This window comes from Motacilla alba, chromosome 9 (assembly GCF_015832195.1).
Source record: "Motacilla alba alba isolate MOTALB_02 chromosome 9, Motacilla_alba_V1.0_pri, whole genome shotgun sequence".
Classification (NCBI taxonomy): domain Eukaryota; kingdom Metazoa; phylum Chordata; class Aves; order Passeriformes; family Motacillidae; genus Motacilla; species Motacilla alba.
The window spans coordinates 13,314,584-13,336,618 of NC_052024.1; the positions used below are offsets into that span (position 1 = coordinate 13,314,584).

The 22,035-nt window shown below is 45.9% G+C and overlaps 2 protein-coding genes across 9 annotated transcripts in view; both read left to right on the plus strand.

Moving 5' to 3' along the window:
• The window catches only part of ACAP2 (ArfGAP with coiled-coil, ankyrin repeat and PH domains 2), a 63,863-nt gene extending 51,847 nt beyond the window's left edge, over window positions 1-12,016 (plus strand). For 3 of the 8 annotated variants that reach the window (XM_038146545.1, XM_038146544.1, XM_038146546.1), the window contains 8 exons: window positions 152-336; window positions 673-777; window positions 1,173-1,265; window positions 2,258-2,445; window positions 2,773-2,882; window positions 3,260-3,370; window positions 3,615-3,676; window positions 7,529-7,748. In XM_038146545.1, the coding sequence (XP_038002473.1) occupies window positions 152-336; window positions 673-777; window positions 1,173-1,265; window positions 2,258-2,445; window positions 2,773-2,882; window positions 3,260-3,370; window positions 3,615-3,676; window positions 7,529-7,632 (958 nt within the window). In that variant the 3' untranslated portion in view covers window positions 7,633-7,748. Of the gene's footprint in view, window positions 1-151; window positions 337-672; window positions 778-1,172; window positions 1,266-2,257; window positions 2,446-2,772; window positions 2,883-3,259; window positions 3,371-3,614; window positions 3,677-7,528 lie in introns of all 8 variants that reach the window. The other 5 variants (XM_038146547.1, XM_038146548.1, XM_038146549.1 and 2 more) reach the window with 3 other exon arrangements.
• A 45-nt stretch (window positions 12,017-12,061) lies between these two features.
• The window catches only part of XXYLT1 (xyloside xylosyltransferase 1), a 33,569-nt gene continuing 23,595 nt past the window's right edge, over window positions 12,062-22,035 (plus strand). The window contains exons 1-2 of the mRNA XM_038146552.1: window positions 12,062-12,493; window positions 18,034-18,181. Coding sequence (XP_038002480.1) covers window positions 12,098-12,493; window positions 18,034-18,181 — 544 coding nt within the window. The 5' untranslated portion in view covers window positions 12,062-12,097. The remainder of the gene's footprint in view (window positions 12,494-18,033; window positions 18,182-22,035) is intronic.

Sequence of the window (22,035 nt, forward strand, 5' to 3'; positions counted from 1 at the left end):
CATCTTTCTGACAATGTGCTATAGGCGTGTCTTATATGCAATGCCAAGCTACAGTTTTGGTTACTGACTTTAGTACAAGAAAGTTATTCTTTTAATACATGAAAATACTAAAATATTAGCTTACTAACTCCAGGAATTTTGTATATGACAGGCAGGAGAAGGAGGCATACATCAGAGCAAAATATGTGGAAAGAAAGTTTGTAGAGAAGCAAGCTGCATCAGTACCTCTGCCTGAGCCTGGAACAAAAGTTTTGCCTCCAAGTCAGGAAGAGAAAAGGCACAGTGGCCCTGAAAAATCCTTTTTGGAAAGGGAACAAGGTGCAGCATCCCAAAAAGGTATTTACACACTTCTCTCCTTAGCTGTATCACCCATATTCTTTTTAAGGTAACATATTTTTATATTAATTGACTTCTGCCTTGTGCAGAGACTATGGAATCTGTTTTTTTAATGGGTTGTAGCCTAGTGTAGAGTGAAGGGAAGAAAAGACTTCTTCAGAGATTTGCTTTTTTACACGGAGAAGGATTTGGAATGGGGATGCTTATAACTCAGAATCATATTAACCACCTTCTTTCCTGGGTATTTTCATCCTCTTGGTTTTTCCAATAACGTTCTCTCCTGCCCTGTCCCTTCCTTACTGCCTGCTTTGTGCTTTGCTAACCTGCATGTCCCAGCGGTTGCTGTAAGTAGCGACGAGGCGAGGCGGGAGTCTCTGTTCTGTCCTGATGAGCTTGATTCACTCTTCTCCTACTTTGATACCTCTTCAAAACTCCGTAGTAGTAAGTACTACAGCTGTGGCGTGTTCACTGTTTGCACTAGTGATCCATTGTGTGTTGTGGCCATCTCCCTGCTTCAATCTGTTGTCTCCAGGCTGCTGCATTGCTTAGTATTTTCATGAAATAATTTAAGCTTTTTTACTTATCCTGATTTTTTTTTTCATTTCTAGTTCTCTTTGACATTTATCATTATTATTATTATTATTGTAAATGTTATGGTTACAAAATGTGACTTCATATTTTTCTATGGATGCATCAAGAATATTGAATAAGAACAAATCATTTTTTAAAAATTATGTTCAGGACCAAGTATAAGAGCTTGCTTTATTATCATGGTATCTGTGAGGAGCAGGTTAGCTTCAGCTCTGCGTAGTAATTGCAGTTTCTCCCCAAAACAGTCCGAAGCAGTGACAGTGGGATCCAGCCGAGCACTGATGACAGCAGAGAACACCTTGCCTCTACTGTATCAGCCAACAGTTTGTATGAACCAGGTGTGTTAGGCTTTGCCCTGTAAGATGAAAATTTAATCACTCGGCAGCAGGTTTTTTTCGTAGAAGAGTTTAATGCTTGGTGATACAATTCATGTCTGTTATCCTGGTTGAAATGCTTTTGGCAAGGGTAAAATTTGCCTGAGCAATCTTTCTTTTGGTCCTGCTACCAAAAATGACATTTAATCCTTCTAAATGGGTTCAAAGAACTATGGGGTTTTTTCCATTCAGATGAGGCTGATCCCAAATACATGATCCTTTTATAAATAAATAAATCCACAGAGATAGACTTTCTCTTGAGTCACAGATAGTGGGCTTTTATGTGTTATTTGTGCATTCTTACTTAATTTTTCTGTTTCTTATTTTTGTGGAATTGACCGAGTCTTTAAACATCATTCCTTCAACTCAGAAGTTCTATAGGTTGATGAAAGAAATTATTTGCTAATTTTAGCATGCTGTTCTGACAGATATATTGAGTATGGCTTCTCAAAATTTCCAAAGCATTTGTTTATAAAGCAGACCTATTCTTCTACATGAAAGCACTCTTTTTAAGGTATGTTTTAAATCCAGTAGTTCACAGATGTTATTGCAGGCAGGCAACATGTGGCTTGGATCTTTTTTTATTATATTGTAGAAATATTTATGATGCTGTAACTCACAAAAGTCTCTATGTAACAGCATCTTTATCTCCCAGACTTCACTCCATATAACCATTACTGAGATGAAGAGAAAGACTGGGCTTTAGTCCAAAAGATTATAGCCACAGCAAGTAATTGGTAAATGACAATGGTATCTGCTAACAAAAATTAGGTCAGAACAGTATTAGCCTCCTCATACTCAGGTGTTTCAGATAAAGAGATATTTGTATGACTACATCTTTGCACTCTGCAAAAGCTCAGCTACCTATTGCTGGAGAAAGGATGTTTTGATCAGAATTCCAAGAAGTACCTTGTTAAAACAGGAATTAGGTAAGCAATTTTTTTTTTTCTTTTCAGAAGGAGACAAGCAAGAGTCTCCAGTGTTCTGTGACTCCAAGCAGCCTAGTCCAGGATTGCAGTTGTATCAAGCTGCCTTTGAGAAAAATCTTCCTCACATGGCAGAAGCATTGGCTCATGGAGCTGAAGTAAACTGGGTCAACATGGAAGAAGACAAAGCAACACCACTGATTCAGGCAGTGCGAGGGGTATGTGATATACAGCCCTGGTGATGGGGGAGGAGAGCAGGGGAAATAATGATATTTCTGTGTCACTGTTCCCTTTGAGCTGCTTGCTTCCCTAATGAATGACAGTGTGATGCTGAAGTTATGCTTACAGTGTTCTTTCAGAGTGGTTTCTGAAATATTTTTTCCTGTTAATGCTTTGTTTGGAATTCTATGTCTGGTAGTGTTTAAAGTTGGAAGCAACTCCCTTTTGTTTCCTTTGCTGGGTGGCTTAGTGGTGAGAAGACAGAAGAGTTTTGGTTTGATTCTAGAGATCTGGTGCTGAGTTGTTTCTTTGTTTTCATTTCGTAGGGTTCATTGGTTACTTGTGAATTTTTGCTGCAGAATGGGGCCAATGTGAACATCCGAGACATGAAAGGAAGGGGGCCCCTGCACCATGCCACACTTCTGGGACACACTGGGTAAATCACTGCTCCACAATTTGTACATGGCCGTCCTTTACTCTAGCTGTTCATGTCAAGCTTCTTCATTGCACCAGATATTCTGATATTTTAATACTATTTCAGGTGACACAAGTTTTTCTTAAGCTCTGATTGTGAGAGAGGAAATAATATTTTGATTTAGCAGTCTCATCCACTAGCAGAATGCATGTGTCTTCTAATGTGGATTAAATAAGTGGCTTGCTTACTACTCTGTTAACATGTTCTAGATGAACTGCACTATTTTGATATATATGAGACTTTTGATGATTTAAGCTAAATACATTGTATCTAGCTTGACTTTATTAGCTTTTTTCTTTTATTATCAAAAATATTCTTCAATTTTTTTTTCTAAACAGACAAGTGTGCTTATTCCTAAAACGAGGAGCAAACCAGCATGCCACTGATGAAGATGGGAAAGATCCATTGAGTATAGCAGTGGAAGCTGCAAATGCAGATATTGTAACACTGTAAGTTGTACATTCTGTTTTCTGACTAGATAACTTAGATTTTGCTATTCTGTTTCAAGTTAAAAATAAAAGAAATGTCAAATTCCTGTACGTAAAAACGGAGGGGAACAAAAGAAAAATCAAAATACTCTATCCATAGATGACCTCTTTGATGTAAGATTCAGGAGAGCATTGTAGGTCTTGCACTGTAGTCTTTTTTTGTGCTTTAAAGATGACATTGTTCCTTTTGTTTTCTGAATGGCAGGTTGCGTTTAGCAAGGATGAATGAAGAAATGCGGGAATCAGAAGGACTCTACGGGCAGCCAGGTCAATACTCCTCTAATAACCACACTGAAATGCAGTATAAGAAGTGTATACAGGAATTTATCAGTTTACAATTAGATTCTTAGTGTCTGAGGGAAATTTAAGATTGCTTCATACAGTAGTGTTTTTTATAAACCAACACATTCTAAAGCTTCATTGAAATTCAGTGGTGTGACTTTGTCAGAGTGCTTAGGGAACCTAAAAGGAGACTGTTTAAAGAGCATCATTATAGCAGTGTGTTACTACAGCCATGACCACCCTATTTTGCTGGTAGTTGTCCACAGTTTTCTCCTATTGCTCTTCCATTGATATTTGTGTCATGTTAGGATTTACCTGACATTTAGTAGCAGCTTTCTGACTCAGCTTGCTTAGAGACTGTTGAAGAGTTCATCTTATTCAGGACACCATTCTCCTTCCTGTGGAATGGTCCACTTTTTCTTTTTTTAAGAAAAAACCATTTGCACACCAATGTAAAAAATGTACATCAAATATTTCAAACTGCCTCCGGACAAAAACAGGAAAGTATTATTTCCTTAAATTTTATTTTTAAATATTTTTATTTGTTAAGATACTAATGAGAAACAAAGCAGTCATTCTTAAGTATGTATTTTTGTATGCAGAGTTTCTTTCTGTTTGGTTAAAAAACAAATAGATGCTGGGAGGTACTTGAGGCAACTCCAGCAGGAAAGTAACAAATTATATTTAATGCCTATGTGCAACTTTATTCTCAGGCACTCAGACCTAATTTACACCGTGTTCTGATGTGATATTTGCTTCCATAGGAAGGTAATTTAATATCATGCAAGTACCAATAATGAAGGTACACTTGATTGTGAAGTTAGACAGCTGAAAACACCCAGCTGTTCCTGGCAGAAGTTAAAGGTGAACCTTATTTTTCAGGTTGAGTGCTGAGTACTCTCAGTTGACTCCTATAAAGCCCTTATGTGTTTTCCACTGATTCATGAGGATTGGGCAGGGGGGATGTTACAGATTGGAGCAGTAGAATCTCGAGACTGAAGCTGATGCAATCTAAACCAGACACTTTGCAGCTGGTAAGGTGAGATTGACAGGAGAGAGTAGATTTGCCACAACAGGCAGAGCTTGCCCAAAATCAGGGGGAGGCTTTTATTAGAATAACTTCTGAAATTAATGCCACAAGCTGGAGCACAGAGTCCCAGCCAGAGAACTTACTGTGTCTTTGGATAGCACAGCTCTGCCCCCTTCACTCTGGTACTTGGTGCAGTTTATTTTAAAAGTTGGAGTCAATATTAGAGTGTTTGGAATGCTTTTGTCTGCTATAGAAGGGTTGTGTCAGTGTAAGCACAGAACCTCTCTGCTGTCATGAGGTGTCACACCTTTCTGTGGTTTTAAGGAATGCAGGTCTTTTTCACTCCTTATGCATGTTAAATTATCTGCACTGCCCTTACTTTAGAACTCCAGTGTTCCAAAATTATGATTCTAGAAGAAATTTGTATGCGGTTGCTGTCATCAGAGTGAAGCCAACTGCCTACTTCTCAGCTCTAGCAATGCAGCTGATAAACAATTGCTCATGTAGCTAATGGCATCAAAATTTATAATTTAAGGAAATATGGCTGGTTTGAGCTACTGAGAGAATAAATATATTGCTTTGCAAGGTACAGTTGGTCTTCCAAAGCATTCCTGGAATGGGAACTAGCTGCAACCAGCTTTAAAAAGTTATTTCTGGTGGTAGAAGCCATATGCACAGTAGTGCTGTTTCTGTACAATACTTGAGTGCTCATCTCCTGGTGCTACAGTACGTCTTGCTAACTCTTTGATATTAGCATTGCTACTTTTTCTTCCTACCTTTTCTTGAATGTATGACGTGTGCCTTTTGAGTTACTCTGGTGTGAAATGGTAAAGCAGTGTTACAGTATTTTTGTACATATAACCTGCACTTTAGGGAAAACATTGCTTGGAAAGGGAACTTCCAGAATTCAATTTTAAAGTACAATTTTAAAATAATGATAAGGTTTACAGTATTAAGCATATTAATGCAATGTACAAACTAAAGGAGCACTTTATTTTAGTCTATTTTTGTATGTAATACTTATGTAATAGAGACAAAGCCAGAGCCACAATGTATCTTTCAAAAATAGCTTTTTCTTCTTTCAAGTTAATTTGAAAGAACCAAGTGTGGCAACTTGAACTGCAGCTCTCATTCAACAGTGGAGCCCACTTCTGTGTTAAAAGCATAATTGCTTTTATCACAGAAGCCTAATTCTGCTTTTGCCCTTCATTGCTATTCTTTTGGTGAATGTTACAGCTCCATTCTGTGCTGGTCTCCCAGAGCAAGAAGTTCTCACAGGCTGTTACAATAAAACCTGTCCTGTGCCTGCTTCATCTCTAGAACACAGAATCACTGAATGGTTTGGGTTGGAAGGGACCTTAAAGATCATCTAGTTCCAACCCCCCTGCCATGGGCAGGGACACCATACTTGAAATTAAATCTGAAAACCAAAAGGGAATTTCTCTAGAACTGACTTTTCCTAGTAGAGCAGTATTGAATGTATTCATCTTTTAAAGTCTGGGAAGAATTGTGTTACTGCCCTGTTAAATATTTCTGGAAGGTCAATTATTATTTGTGAAAATGTTTTTAAAAGAATGAAGTCTCATCTCCAAAGGAATGATAGTTTTAACATTGCAAATGTGCGTTAAAAAATTGAAAAACAAAACAATGTCACTTTTCCCAGTAGTGCAAACTTTTAAGCACAAAAACATTCTTCTCTTCCACAATCATGTTAGAAAAAAAATTCTTCATATTCAATGTACATGATGAAAGAGATTTTGGGTTGATTTCTTTGTCATGCTATTAATCAAGCTGTCAGCAAGAAACAGTAGTGCTGGGATCTTGTGTCCTGTGTGGCCATCTGCGTTGGGAAGACTAAAATTTGGATGGCTACATAGCTCCTGATCCAACCCAATGTTTGATGCAGTTAATTCCTTTTGAAGACGAAAGGATATGGTTATTGTTTTAAAACAGAGCTTGAGCTCAAGGCCCAAAATGCTCCAGTAGATGAAAGAATGTGAAAATGAATGAAAAAAAGTGCATTTTAAAGTGGCAAAAGAATGACTCCTGAATGTGTTTTCCTGTGTAGACAGGGAGGGAAGGGGAGGAACATATTTTGGAATATGTTCTAGTAGTAGGATTGTGTTTAAGCACAAAGGGTGAAGATTAAAAAAATAAAAAAAAGATTTTTAGGGGAAGTATTATTGTTCTTATAGATCAAACTGAAAAATGTAATGAAAGATGTAGATGAAATGAATGTAGAAATTTTATTTTTACTGAAGTGATAGACAAAAGTAATTTATGAACAATTATCTATCTATTTAAGATTGCTTTTTTAATATATATTATTTCTTGCTGATTGTTTCTTTCATGGAGAATTCTGTTTCGCTGTAAGAATTCTGATCTCCGTTTCCAAGTAAATCTTCATTTATGCCAAAATTCTTTTTTTCTGTAGAGAATCTTGGTTAGCAGTTCCTTGCAAAAACAAGGATTTTATTCTTCAACGGCTAATAAATATTTTTTTCTTTTTAAGTTGCTTTAAAGTGCTTTAACTTTTCCTTTCTAACTCTGAACTTTCCTCTGTGTGGCTGCCTGTGAGGTACTATTTCAGGTATTGTTTGGCTTTGTTTAATTTGCTTCTTCAGAACATGCATGCAAGTAACCAGTCCCTCAGAGTTCACATCAGCATCACTCCATCTAGAAGCAGTGTTCATACATTAATTAAGTGTTACACAGTAATTGACAGCACAGTAGGGCATTTGTGCAATGGTGGGTGATGTTGACTATTACAAATGTTTAAAACTGTTTCTCTTTTCTTTTCCACCTAGGAGATGAAATTTATCAGGACATTTTTCGTGATTTTTCTCAAATGGCATCAAATAATCCAGAGAAGTTAAACCGCTTCCAGCAGTCAGATTCCCAGAAGTCTTAAGTGTCAAGAAGGAAAAGAACCTGAAGCTTGTAGTGCAAGTCTTTTTTTACTTTAACAGAATGAATTGTATGCATTTTGTTAGATAGTTTGGATAAAATGACCACTCCAATGTAGCTTTAGATTGTGGTAGCTGGGGAAGTGTATGAGTTGGTTTATGTTCTCCAGTACATATACCTCAGCAGCTGAAGATTTTCAAGCCCCTGAGTCCCTGCTAGCTGAGTGTAAAGCAGCCCCTGTTCCACGGCCAGGCTTGCAGCTGGCGCTCGGGGGTGGCAGAGCGGGGCTGGAGCGCTGCGGGCTCCGGCTGCAGGGCACTCCCAGCAGCTCTGCTGCCCAGGCCAGCACCGTCATCTGTCCCCCCGTCGCCATAAAGAATGTGCCTCTGACAAGAAGGTCTGGGTTGCATTTTCTGGGACTGTTTGGAAGGGAATTTGGACAACGATTTACTGAGTTGTCCTTCCATTTGTGGGACTGCAGCTCAACAGATTCTCTTGTTCCTGCAGTGACTCTGGTTAGAGGTAGGCTGTTCTTAGCAGATGTGGTAACTCCTGCTCTTTTGCAAGCTCTTTCACAGTGGAAGCTCTAGCACCAGGCTGGCCTTTATGCTAGTGACTGCAGGTCAGTCACAAAGGGATATATCCTGGGGACCAAATTCCTAAGAGCAGTCTATTTTCCTTTTTTTTCTTTTCCTCTTAAATTAAACTCTCAGTGCAGCAAGTATCCTGCTAAATGAGCATGTGGAACCTTTCATGAAAAATAAACAATCCTTTTGGACATGATGTGGGGTTTGTTTGTAGTATTTTGACGTGAAAACTTGAAATTTGAGACATGAAAGTAAATATTGAGCCAACAAAGTTTGTGTAGAATAGTTGTACAAAGGCTATTTCTACTTTTAGCTGTTCTCACTACAAGCCCTAAGCTCAGTATAAAAGTCTCATGTCTTGCAGCCGCTCTAAGTTTAGGGCAATCAATCCCTTCTATCAGGAAGCAGTAGCCCTTGTATAATTTGCAATGATGTGTATGTTTATGTGTTGCCTAAACTAAGGTGAGCACAGGAAAAACTAGAATTTCAGTGCATATTTCTCTCAAGTAATGAATGAGCACAGTCTCCAACTGTGTTGTGAGTGCAGCAAGACAATTTGCTTTATGCAGTAGTGAGCCCCACTCTGCCCTTGTCCATGTATAAATGGTGTCTCTAGATATATGCTTATATATCAGGTTATTTATACCTAGATAATAATCCTCTTGAACATCAAATCAGCAGATGCAATTCTTTATCCTCTATTTGTCTGCCCTATGGAGACAGCTGAAGCAGAGTTTTGAGGTGACATAGCATCAATGTGAGTTTTCAGTAATCCTAACAGCTGTGGCATTGTTAACCTGCTGTTTAAGTGTATTTAGGAAATGAATTGGCTTTTCTCCATGGAAAGATAAGCAAAACTGGGATAAAACAAATTGAAATCTGCAAACTATGGTAAAGTTAAACTTTCTGGCATGTTAAGTTTTAAGAAGGTATTTCAAACATTTATAATTTTGCATCAAATGTGTAATAGTCTGCATATTATTATTGCTACAAAATTAGTAGTGTTGTAGAAGTGTCCAGAATAATCTTACAAGACAGTTCTTGCTTTGTATGTGGTCTGATTATGGTAGGAAGAGCAGATTCTGCCCACTTAAAGTGCACATTTAGTCTGAATAATAAGAAACTTAAGAATATCACCTGTAAGCAGTAATTTTTAGTAAGTTGGTTTTTAAATAGCTGCCTATGAAATGATAATATACTTCCTAATCAGCAGTATTTACCAGCAAATGGGTGTTTTAGTAGATCTTAGAGAAAGTAAAATTCCTGGTATACAGATGGGACAATGTAAGATATGACTGCATAATATACACCTTAGACATAGGTTTTTCTAGATGTTTATCTTTCCCAGCCTGGCTGGCAGGCAGTGTGATTTGCTGGGATGTAAAGCTGCCTAAAGCTTAGTAGTGGCATAATTGCTGTCTCAGTCCAGGCTGCTGGAGAACAGGTCTGAGAGACTTATTTCAAATCTTCACAGGTGACTTCCTCCCTGGCCACAAAATCTCTGTGACAAATTCTGCAGGATGATTTCTCTTGACTAAGAAGTTGCTTCCCTGCAGCTCTGCACATCCATGTGTTGTGTTCCTGACTCTCATCTGTCTGGGAAGCCGTGTCGATCTGTCTGTGCTAAAGGATGAATCCCACCTGACTGACAGGCAGTGTGACTTGTCAGGAGCACTGGAGTTTCAATGGCTTAGGGAGTAGGTGTGTCACTTGTGATCCTCAGCCTTGTTCCCCTGTCCTTTCGGGTATGGTAGAATGGCCAGTATAAACTGCACTCAGTTAAAGCCTTTTCCAGGTCAGGGGCAATGGTAACATGTTGCTTATCAGCAGAAATGAATGTACCATTAAGTTGGATGGCTCAGTCTCACCAGGCTCTGGCAGGCTCCGTGTTCCAGGGCCTCTGTGACTCACAGATTCAGCCTTCAGTAGTGTGATAATCACCACAGCTCTGAAGATCTGGGTTCCATATTGAGTTTTGACTCATGCTGATATTCTGCTCATCAATATTAGGAAACTTCGATCTCTGTTACAAAGGTAGTCTAAGTGGAATAGTAGACAGTAAGGTTCCATGTGGGTTAACATCTTGTGCTTTGTACCAGGCAATGGGAAGGTTGAATTCCAGTTCACGTTTCTCTTTAGGTGTGAAATATAGTAGTGAGGGACAAAGCAGAAGATTCCTAACACATTTTAAAACCATCTTTCACATGTATTTTTAGTAATTTTCTATATTAGATAGCCCATTGAAGGATAGTATGATATCTTTCCTATTTATAGATCATGTGTTCCAAAAGTTTCTTGGAACTCAACTTACATTCTAATGCATCTTGATTTCAGAGGTGTAATGTGGGTCCACTGCACGTTGGTTAAAACAGTGTCTGTGGTGGCTCTTTAGTGGTATCAATTGTTTTGACTGTTCATAAGATTTCATGTTTTATGTTAGTGTCACTACAGTGCATATAAACTTAAATTTCTGAATTACCATATTGAATTATGCCACTACCTGTGTTAGACAGTTGGAATTTGATCACATGAATTTGGGTGAAGGTGAATTTGGATTGTAGAGGTATTTCTTTGCTTTCACAAACAGCCCACATTGCAATCGGATGGATATGTGTTCCAGGTGCTCATTAGTACATTGTGGACTTGAGCCTCTCTGCCCATTAGGATCTCATCCAGGAAGTCACTGCTATCAGTGGCAGTCTTTCAATGATTTTGGAGATTTTGGATTGTACCATTCGTGGCTTTTAATGTTACAGTGCTAAAGGATCCTGTATTAATACTGCATTTTTCACTCTGTGGGGTTTTATATTTTACCTGTTTGTATACTGAGCTGAAATAGTTTTAGAAAATGCAACCAGACCTTCCAACTGCTGTCAGCAAATCCCTGTACAAGAGGAAATTTCTCCTGTTTTGCATTATGACATCAGTACACATGTGTTGTCTGAATTACTAGGTCTCCTGGATAGAGCATAAACTTTGTAGCACTAAACTAAAAAGGTGAGAACTAGAACTAGCGGAGGGTTGGTGTCATGTTTCCAGGACTTCGGTGCTTCTCTGCAGCCATCTGTTTTAAATTGTGAATGTTACCTCTGCTGCTTCATCTTGAGAATCTCAAATAACACAGTGACTATGAAACGACCCTTTGATGAAACTGCAAATAATATGTAAGTACAAAGGACATGATATTTTTACAGTATCAAAAGGACTTAGCTGATTATTCTGATTCTTCAATACACAAAGTATTTTGAGAATCAATTTTTCAGGCTACAATCTCTGCCCCATTCATTATGGACACTTTTTCCCAAGTTGGAGTTTGTAGCTTGTGCATCCTGACAGCCAACATGCCTTGCTCCTGTGCTTACACAAAGGCACGGTTTTAAAACAGGGACAACTCTGGAGAGGCACTACTGGGGAAAAGGATGAGTGTACCACTTTGGTATATACCCTTTCATGTGCTCGCTTTATCTTTCTGCATACAGTATTTTCTTGTTTCTCTTCCCATGGAAGGAGATGACAGAGGAGGAAAAATTCCACTCACTTTTCTGTTAGGAGCCTAAGTTTTCCACGTTTTGACAGAAATCGCCATTAAATCATCGTTTCCTCAAGCAGAGACGTTACTTTCTCCGAAGTAATGAACTTTTTTTTTCCCTCCACGCGTTCCTCTGTACTCGGTGTTTTTTAAGCATTCCAGCAGTAAAATGTAAAAAAAACCCTTCCCCCCCTTTAGCTGTAATTGTACAGACTGTATACTCCGCCCTCCTTCGCGTTATGTACGGCTGTAGACTTTGTATCTCAAACGTGTCCGCAGTGTGTGTGGTGTGTCATTGGGGCGGGCCGGGCTGTCCCCGCCCTGCGGCCGGCCGGGGGCGGTGCCGCCCCGCCATGGCGGCGCTGCGCGGCTCGGCGCGCCGGGGCTGCCCGCGCTGCCCGCAGCCCGCGGCCCTGGCGGCGGCCGCGGCCCTGGCCGTCTGCGCCTTCTACTACCTGGGCGGCGGCGGCGAGACCTTCTCCAGCGCCACCCGCCGCCTGCGCGCCACGCCGCCCGCCCCGGCCGGCCCGGGGCCCCGCGGGCTGCACCTCCTGTTCATGTTCACCAAGGCGGAGCGCAACCCCGCGCTCCGCGACAAGGCGCGGGCGGCGCTGCGCTCGCTGCTGCGGCACGGCCGCCTGGCCGCCGCCGACGTGCTGCACCTCCACCTCGTCACCGAGGGCGCCAGCCGCGACATCGGCCTCGGGCTGCTGCGGGACCTGCTGCGCGGCGCCGCCTTCCGCCACCAGGTGCGCGGGGGGCCAGGGGCGGGCCGGGCCTGCCGGGGGAACAGCGGCCCAGCGGGAAGGAGCTGCCTCAGCCAGCGACCCGTGTGGCGGCTGCCAGCAGAGCGGTTCGCTGCCGCTCTCTGCCGGAGGAGCTCCCGCTGTCTCGAGAGTCCTGAGGGGCTTGTTCTGTGTCCCCACCGCTGCTGCCTGCGGGGGGCTGTCCTGGTGCAGCCCAGTGATTGTTAGCTGGGACTGGGCAGCAGCGTGGCCTGGGCAGCAGATTCTTAGCTGGGACTGAGCACCTCCGGCACACCAGCTGAGCTGGAGAGGAGCAGTTGCTCTAAGCGGTGCTGCTCTCCTGCAGGCCCTGCTGGTCATGCTTTTCAGCATCTCTACGCAAGGACGTGTGTTTGTATTGTATCTCGATGGGTTCCTGATCGGGAGAGAAGGTTGGCCTGCTACTAGTGACTCTTGAGAGCAGGAATGGAGAGCCTGCAGGGGCTGGAGTGCATCCACGTGCAAATGTTCCTACTTCCATGGATATGGTTCTGCCTCCCAAATCCACAGCCAGTGTAGTTTATGCAAGGTCAGGCTTTCCTTTGCATTAAACGGGTATCTGAAAACTGGAGGGGTGTTAAGTTCAGAGATTCCAGGTAACCTGACTCTCCTGTCCTGAGGTGCTGCTGCAGAGCATTGCTTGGAAGTGTCCTCTTGTCCTGCTGTAACTTCTATTGCTCATAAGTCCTGTATTTCATATTAGCTGAATTCTGCTTACATGAAACTAGAAGTGTGACCTGAACATTTTTCATACACACACTTTCCTGGCCAATAATTCCACCACTGGTTTTCAATAAGTCCTTTCCTAGTGCTGGTCCTCAGTCAAGTCAGGTAGCTGTGATGGGAGACCCACACTGTGCAGCAGTGCTTGGCTGTCTGGATGGTGCGCACAGCTCCCTCAGGAGGATTCTTGCACTCTGCAGCAGGATGGACTGACTACCCCATGGTGGTGCAGTGCTGATGTGGTGCCCAACCCAGGTTTGTGGTATTATGTCCCCTGGAGTGGGAGGACCCCGAGGCCACTATGGTATGCACATCCCTTGCAGTCACCCCTTTGTGTGGGTGGCTGCCTTACTGCCATCTGCCCCTGTGGGAAACAAACTTCTCAGCAGACACCCTTGCCAGCCTCATTTCTGCAGAGCAACTGGAGTTGGAGTTGTAGGTGTCAAGTGATTTGTCTGTTGTGAATTGGCCCCTGTCTGCAGGTGCCTGTGGAGTCACAGTGAAACCTGGCTCGTGGCTTGGTGAGTATGTCTGGCACCAGAGCAGGTCTCCAGGGTGTAAGCAGGCAGCATGATCTGGAGGCCTCAGGTGAGGTCTCACCTCACTGAGATCTGCTCAGTGGGACAGCTGCTTCCCTCTTTCCTGGCAGAGCCTGATGCACCCTGGTTTCACTGGCTAGCCTGTGGTTGCCAGTGTTTTGGACCAGTCCATTTTTCTGCTTTTAGGTACAGAGCAGAGACTGTTCTGCTTCTCAAGCATGCAGCCTTGTCCTAATCCTGTGCCAGTTTCTGGAACGCCAGCAGGTGACAGCACTTCTTTATTCTTGTTGTAGCCTACCCCATTCCTCTTCTTTACCAGTGGGAAACTTATGCCTAGCTTGGACTTCTGGTGCTGCTGCTAAAATATTGAAGATGATTGATCCTCACGCTCAGCTATCTCCAGCAGTAACCCATCTCTATCCTGAGACCTCATGTTTCCTGCTCCTCCTGGTGTGTGCAGAACACTCTCCTGCTTCTTATGCTGTTTTCCTAGCACAGGCCCAGATATAAGGCTTGATAAAGTGCTCAGGGGGCAGCTGGAGCCTCTAAGGCCAGACTGATAAAACACCCTGAACTTTACCTTTTCTTCATGAGGAAGTGATTCAGGCCCAGCTTTTGGAGCTGCCCTTGCCCTCCCATCCTAGCAAAGCTGGGATCAGTTGGCTTCTCTGTTAGAGTGAAGCCCCGAGTCAGATATGGATCATAACTTTTGGGGGAGGTTGTGGGCGGCTTTTCTCTCTCCCTAGCCAGATTCAGTAACTTTCAAAGTCTCCTGGAGACGGAAGCAGCCGGGGGAGCCCGGGGCCAGTGTGCAGAGTGGGGGCAGAGGGGCTGTGGGCTGCAGGCGGTGGGTGTGGCGCTGCCCGGCCGGGCAGGGCTGTCCGGGCGTGGGCAGTCGCTGCGTGGCCGCTCCCGTGGCCGTGCAGATGTGCCCCAGATGTGCCCCAGATGTGCGGCCGGGAGCGCAGCCGGGCGGCGGCAGAGGGCGCTCGTGCTCCGCGTGTGCGGGTGGGAGGGCCCGGCCCGCGGCCGCGCTGCCCGTGCGGGGCCTCGGTGCGCTCCACGCGGAGAGCGTGTCCCGCACACGGGTGGCAGGGGGATCTCTGCCGCCTCTGCCGACCTCCGGCCAGCGGGAGGTGCCCGGCAGCGAGCCTGGGCCAGCCTCGGCCGACACTGTGCTTACACAGAGCACCAGCTCACCCCGTTTCCTGCCGCTCCATGCTGTGTGCTGCGACTCCTTTTACGGTTCCTATCTCTTACTGATTCCATTTCCCTGCCATAATAACACGAACTACGCGTTCGGCTCTCCGCTCATCCTGGTTTCCTGTTCAGATGAGCCCCCCGGAGGACGCTGCTGGGGTGGATGTAACTGGGCTGCCATCACGCCACACTTACGGAGACCTGCGAGGATGATCGACATGGGAAGGAGGGAAAGTTAAAGGAAAAAGAAATGCAGGTTGTTTTTTCTCAGTAGAAAGGGTCTTTCATCAGTGTGGGATGCGTGTTTATAAAAGTGTGCTTGCACAGGAAACCCCTCGAACTTTTCTTAATGTCCTCAGCAAACGTGGTCGGATTTAGCCACAGGGATTTACTAAGAGCTGTTACACAAATAAATAACGAAGTACAAAATTAGCAGCAGATTAACAAGCTGTGCTAAAGTCAGCAATGAGGAGGGAAGAAGCCTTCACAGTTCCAGAGAGGCTGCCTGGCCTGTGGCTGCAGGAGCAAAATTCAGCTGCTCAGGAGTTTGCTTTGCAGAAGTACAAAAGACTGGGCAAAAGACATGTTTTTCCTGTTTTCTTTGGCAGGAGTGGAAAGGCAGATGATGCTGTGTCTGGAGTTTCAGGATTATTTCTCCTATAAATTTTGTCCACTGATGCTTGGCAGTGTGCTCACTTCAGAGGTGACTGGAATTGGTTTGGCATTTTTCCCCTTTTTCTGTGTACTTTACACACCTCAGGCTGCCTTTGCTGGATGCAGAAGGGTGGTTACAGGTGCTGTATTTCTCTTCCATGCTTCTCCAGCCTAGCCAGACCCCAAAGCTGCCCCTGCCAAGCTGGGCTGGGAGCAGAGCATTGCACATCCTTGTGCTGGTAGCGCTCAGTTTCGTGAACAGGCTGTCAGTGCCTTTGCACCTGGAGAGTAGTGCTGGTTTGCTTGTTTGGTCACTTTTGGCTGCTGTCCTGCTCGGCGCGGCCGCTGTCACTGCGATGGCACAACCTGCAGGGCTGGGGTGAGGTGCTGCCTAATGGTAACAGAGTTTCCTCCCCTGCAGTATCTTGGGGACTGTGCCGTGCTGCCCAAAGCCAGGTGTGGCTGCCAGTGAGCTCTCCCAACGCGCTTTCCTGGAACGCATTGTTCTGTGTTTTTCCTGCTGTTCTGCTGCAGGCCTTGGCTCCGAGCCCAGCAGCCGGGACAGCAGCAGCGGGGCCGCCCTGCGAGGGCCATGCTGGCCACGGAGCCTGCGCCAGGGCTCCTGCGGCGCCCGGCTGATGGCACGGGCCAGGGCCCAGCGTGGGGTTTAGGGTGCCCTCCCCAGGACCTCGCAGGGCCTCAGCTGTGCCCGTCCTCCAGCACTGCCCTGCCCTAGGCTCAGCCATCCTGGCCAGTGCCAGGACAGGCCCATCACCTCAGCGTGTTCAGCATGCCGTGGGTGCCATGAGCACAGCCCTGCATCCAGCAAGCTCCACTCTGCAATGAGAGCGTGTTGGTCTGGGCAACGTGTTCTGCAAAAAGCTGTGGAAGGAGAAGCTCCAGACTGCTCACTGCCTCAATCTCTGCACCAGCTGAGCATCAGCGCAGCCACTTGTGCACCCCAAGGAGAGGATGGTCATTGCACTAGCACAGGCTCCAGAGCCACCTTCTCCTCTGAAGCATTTGGCTTGGTTTAGGTTTTTTTTTAATTAAAAAAAAATTTAGAAAGCAAGTGCTCTATCCTGCATGTTTTAAGTATATAGTGCAGGGCCCCATATTCTGAAGCAGATGAAGTTTTAGTAGGGAAAAGAAGTGAAACTGCAGAACTGTTGAAATAGTTTAGTTTGAAAGCAACCTACAAAGATTGTGGTTTGTGTTCCCTGCTGAAGGCCGGGCCAGCTTATGGAAGTGTCTTGGCATCCCTCAAGCAAGGGCGATAGGTTCTCCTGTACAAAATTCAAGTACTGCTGTCATGTCATGTCCTCGCCAGACTTTAGTTCCAGCAGGGCTTTTCCTGCTTTCCCTGACCTGAAGAAGGCAGCACGGCCCCAAGTCTCCACACTCAAATTCCTGCACTCCCCCTTATCTGCGCCAGGGTCATGTCCCTCATCTCTCTTAATTATCCTAAAAATCCCTCTCATTATCTTGTGTGATTCAGTGACCTGTATCCTTCTGTGGGTATAACAAGCTGCATGAAAGTTCCTGTCCGTTGGACTTTGACCAAAATAAATTATAAGCTTGTAAAATGTCAGTAGCTGGCAAGGTGCATTTGGGGCTGCTCCTGTTTCTGGGACACAACCACAGCTGGCACAGGCATGCCAGGGCCCGTGCTGGTGCATGGGCTCCCGCAGGGCTGAGGGATGCGGAGCAGTGCTGGCTGAGCCCCAGCAAAACTCCAGCACAGGCAGGCTGAGATCCATCTACAGAAGTTGCTCTGCTCTGCTGTAGCTCCTGATGTTTGGATTTTCATCAGCATGCTGTGGCCTGTCCTCCCTTTCCCCCTGCAGCCCCGCCGGGAAGTGCTGCAGAGCTTGCCTCCATGCCAGGCTGAGGAGCAGCAAATCTGGGCTGTGTCCCTGGCCCTGTCACAGCCTGCTTCTGTAGGAGGGAGCAAGCCTTGGTGCTCAGGGTAAGTGATGTGCTCTGGCTTGGCTCTAAACAGCGGCACACCAGAGCCTGGAGCAAACTGTTGCCTCTTCTGATGGACTCTGTATGGGAGCCCAGATATGTGCTTGCATCAGGCAGTGGGAACAGACCAGAGAAACAGCCCAAAACATGCAACACACTTGGTCGTGTGAGGGGATTCAAGTCTCTGCCCATCTTACAGTTACAAAATGGCTGTGATAGTCCCCCTTTCCCTGCACTTGGCCAGTTCTTGCATCAAGAGCATGTGCAGGGGCCGGGGCAGGCAGGCCCCTCTGTGCAGCTGCTGTTTGTGCTTTACCAACCTCCCCTCTCCCCATGCTGGTGGGGGCTGGGCAGAGGCTGCTGGAGCTGGGCCTGTCCCCAGGAGCAATGGCTGAGTGGTGTTTCTGGTGTCTCTGCCAGGTTATCGTCCATGATGTGAATGAGCTGACAGAAAAGCTGTTTCCCATCGTTGAGGCCATGCAGAAACACTTCAGTGCTGGATCGGGGACCTACTACAGCGACTCCATCTTCTTCCTGTCAGTTGCAATGCATCGCATCATGCCCAAAGGTAGGTCTGTGCTGTGCTGTCTCCAGCAGCACAGGCTCTCTTTCTCTTCTGCACAGAGATGTTATCCGGTGCTATTTGAAATACAATGTTAATAAACTTTTGGGATGGACTCCTAGGATTCTGCTCCTTTCTGCAGAGTGATGGACTTACCAGTCCAAGACCTCAGCCAGGTCTCCACTGGCATGAGTGACAGGAGATTCTCCTTGTCACATGGCAGCTGGCCCTGCTTTATGCCCTGAGATGATAGGAGAGGTGAGACAGGAGCAAGCAGGCCTGTTCTGTGTGTGTTTACAGCCCTCTTCCCCTTGTGGTGCCAGCAGAAATCGGTGCTGTGTGTCTGTGGTGTAGCTGTGCACTCTTGAGTATCAGCCGAGAGTAGTTGTTGAGTCTTTCCTCGTGGCTTTAGGGAGCTTTTGGAAAGCTTTGCTGATTAGCAGCCACCGGTCACTTAAGTTTCCTTATTGTGCCTCTGCTGTTATCAAGTGCAGAAACAGCAAGAACTCTGCAGGAAAACAAGGCAGCTGGCAGAAGGGGCTCGGCTCAGCTGATGCTATTTTCCTCCCCTGGCTGTGTGCAGTTGCCTCTCATGGAACCAGGGTGCTGTCTAGTCTTTGGTTGCACAAGTAGGGTTTTGTGTCCTTGGGCTCCAAACCCCTTCACTGGAGATCCTGCAGCCCTGCTTGTCCCTGGGCTCTCCCTGCCAGCTGCCTGGCTGGCCTGATGCACCAGTGGTGGCAGCATCCTTTTCTGGGCTGGTCACATGTCCTCCCTGGGCATGGCAGGCTGCAGGTCATGGCAAGGAGCCTCGGGACCCTGCCTGGCCATACATCTGGCCCAGGAGGAGGTGACCAGCCTCTCAAAGCTGCTTGTGGATGTCATGCAATGGTGGCCTGTTCCCACATGTGTGCATGTTCCCAGGGCTAGCACCACTGGCACCAGCAGCTTCCTTGGCATTTGGAGCCTCTGCCCAGCTCTAATACTGCCTCCAGACTTCCTGCCATGGATCTCAGGTGCACTGTTGCTGAGATGTGAGCAGATACACCTCCCCTGTGGCCCTGCTGAGTCCTGTCCCAGTTTGGCTCTCCTTAGGAGCTCCTATCTCTGCTCTGCTTCATGAGACTTCCTCTGTCCTTTGTGGATTTGCCCCTGTCCTCGTGGCATGGCCTTCCCGCGCCAACTCATTAAACAGTGGGGCAGTGGTGGCCCTGAGGGTCCCGTCCAAGCTCACTGATCGTTACTCTGTGGGCTCCAGCAAATGTTCTCTGCATGGCTCTCCCCCAGACTTGGGTAATTTTGTGTGTGTCTGGTGCTGTCTGCACTGTGAACGCTTTGAAGTACACTGCATACAAATGATGGTATTAATGCTGCCTAATTCACTCCTCCTGATTCCCTACTCTGTCTTTGCTGTGTGCTAAAGATATCCCTGTCGTGCTGCCTGCCAGCAAGAAGCTGCTCAGTCTGAAATGCCTTTTCTCAGTTCATCAGCCCTCATCTCTTGGAAAGCTTGTTTGCTCTCCCTCACCCTGACAGGGCTTTCAATGGTCTGTTTGGGGCACAGGATGTTTAAAGAGGCATTTTTACAGTTTCGTGAGTTTAGTTTTTGTTTCAGAAGCTGCTAGTAAAGCTGATTTATATTTCCCTTGCAAGGGAGGTCAGGTTTGCTGTGCTGGGTGCCTGGTGATTTATGGGGCTGGCGGGGCTCACCGGGCTCCTCCCTGCGCAGCCAGCACTGAACGAGAGGCACCAGGAAAGGCTGCAGCTCTGCTTGCAGGTGATGTGGGAATGGCACTGGGCTCTTGCTGCCCTCCTGACTCTGACAAGCAGTATCTACTGGTCTGAAGAAACCACTTTGCTAAGTTGTAGGAGAAAGGACCAAGCCCTCTTTTTCAGGCAGTATTACCATTTTCCTGGTGTATTTCTTTGCCATTTCTTCTGCCTTGAATGCTGTGTTCTGCCCTGAGTGCTGTGTCTTTTTGTGCACCTCTCCAAGCACATCTGGCTCCATAGCATTAGTGCCACTTTTTTGTGGAATCCAGATTTGATTGGAAGCTTGAGCATCCTCTAGCAGAAATGAAGGCCCTGATCTGAATATTAAACTCTGTGGTGTGTTCATTTGCATTTGCTTTAATCAGTCTATAGGGTTTTTTTTCAGTAGCAAGCGACCTTTGTACCCCTGGCTTTAGTTTACTAAATATATTATTTTTGAAGAGAGGCATTTGCACAGTATCATGATTTTGTGATTTGTTTGGAATCTATGGATTGTGATGGGGCATTGACTTTGCAGACCGGTGGCACTAAAAACTGAACACCAGGTTATTTTTATTTTTTGAGGGACTTTTGTGGGACATGTGCTGGCTGCATGCACATTGCACTGAGGTTAAATGGGGTTTGCCACTCAGCTGCTCTGTCGTTTACTGTTGCTTGGGATCTTTGCCCAAAAAACTTCACATCTAAAACCTGCAGCTGCCAAGTTATAATATAACAGCTTCTTAGCTGGTGTAAATCATGGAATACTCTTGCCTTAAATGTCTTACATCAGTGGAGTTAATCTGATTTAAACCAGCTGGGGAGTTGGTATGCAGCACGCAGAAGTGCAGACTGCATAACTCTTGTCTGTGCTCAAGGCTCATAAATCCTGTTTTAATGTGGTGTGGCCAGGCCCGGGGAGCTGGAGCAGTGCTTGATCCATCAGAATGGTTCTGCAAGGGGGAAGTGAGGGGAAAGTTACACAAAGAGGACAAGCAGGTTCAGGCTTAGAAGGAGCTGCCAGGATGAGGACAATGCCAGCATGAAATGGTCTTGAGACTTGCAGAGCAGTGCAAAGAGGAGAAGGGAGAACAAGGACCCAGACTATTCACTTTCCTTTTCAGTATGCCCATCCAGAGGGGACCTCTTCCTTCCTGACTGCCTTTGATCCCTCTATCAGTTGTCATTTTAGTTGTGTAAATCAGGCGGCCCAGCAAGCTTTTTATCACCCTTATCACCCTATGGGTACGTGAAGGAGTAATGTCTGGGCAGGTTTGTCTGGCAGGCAAGGTCTGGGGACAGACTCCTGGTGCCACAAGTGAGGGGAGGAGGAGTTGAGGTGATGGAAGGGCAGCCTGGGAAAGCTGGGAGCTCCCCAGGGAATTCTTGGTGCCCATTCTTGGCCCAAGATAGTTTTCAGGAAAAATTTGTTTGACAAGTGTTCCTCCTAAGGAGCTGGTGGGCCAAGGGAGAGGCAGCAGCATCCAGCAGCTTGGGTAGAGCTTTGAAAACTGCCATGTGGTGTTCAACTCCATTGGTGTTGCTGGTGGTGCTGCAGCAGGATGGCCCTGTGGGAGAATAAGGAGCAGAGGGAAAATGAGACATGACACAGAAGTAGCTTTGTGGCTTATCTCTGCCAACTTAGACAGAGGAGTGGAGTCTCATTAGTTCAGGGGAGGCTCAGAAGCCTGGCTGACAGTACTGTGCTTTACATGGAGTGAGGGTATTTAGCAGAACTTGACTGAAGATGGTATTTGACAAATTGGAGGTTTCCTGGCTGCTGCAAACAGCTGGCTGCCTCCATAGGGAGTAGCAGCATCTCTGGGCATGGTGACCTCCTCCCCCCCGGCAGCACGTGGGGGAGTTCTCAGGGTTTCTCTCTCACTGTCCAGCCCAGCCTGAAGGCAGAAGCTGTGATGAAGGGGGGAAGATGAGCACAGGCTGCAGAGGGCCCCTGGGCTCTGCAGGGTGTGAGGTTAGCCCTCCTGCAGCATTCTACATCTTCCAGGTGCTGAAGGTGCACCTGGGTACTTGCTGCCTGAAAACTCAGGCGCTTGTTCTGCTGGTGGTAGGGCTGTTCACAGGGGGCTTGTAGGGGAACTGAGCAG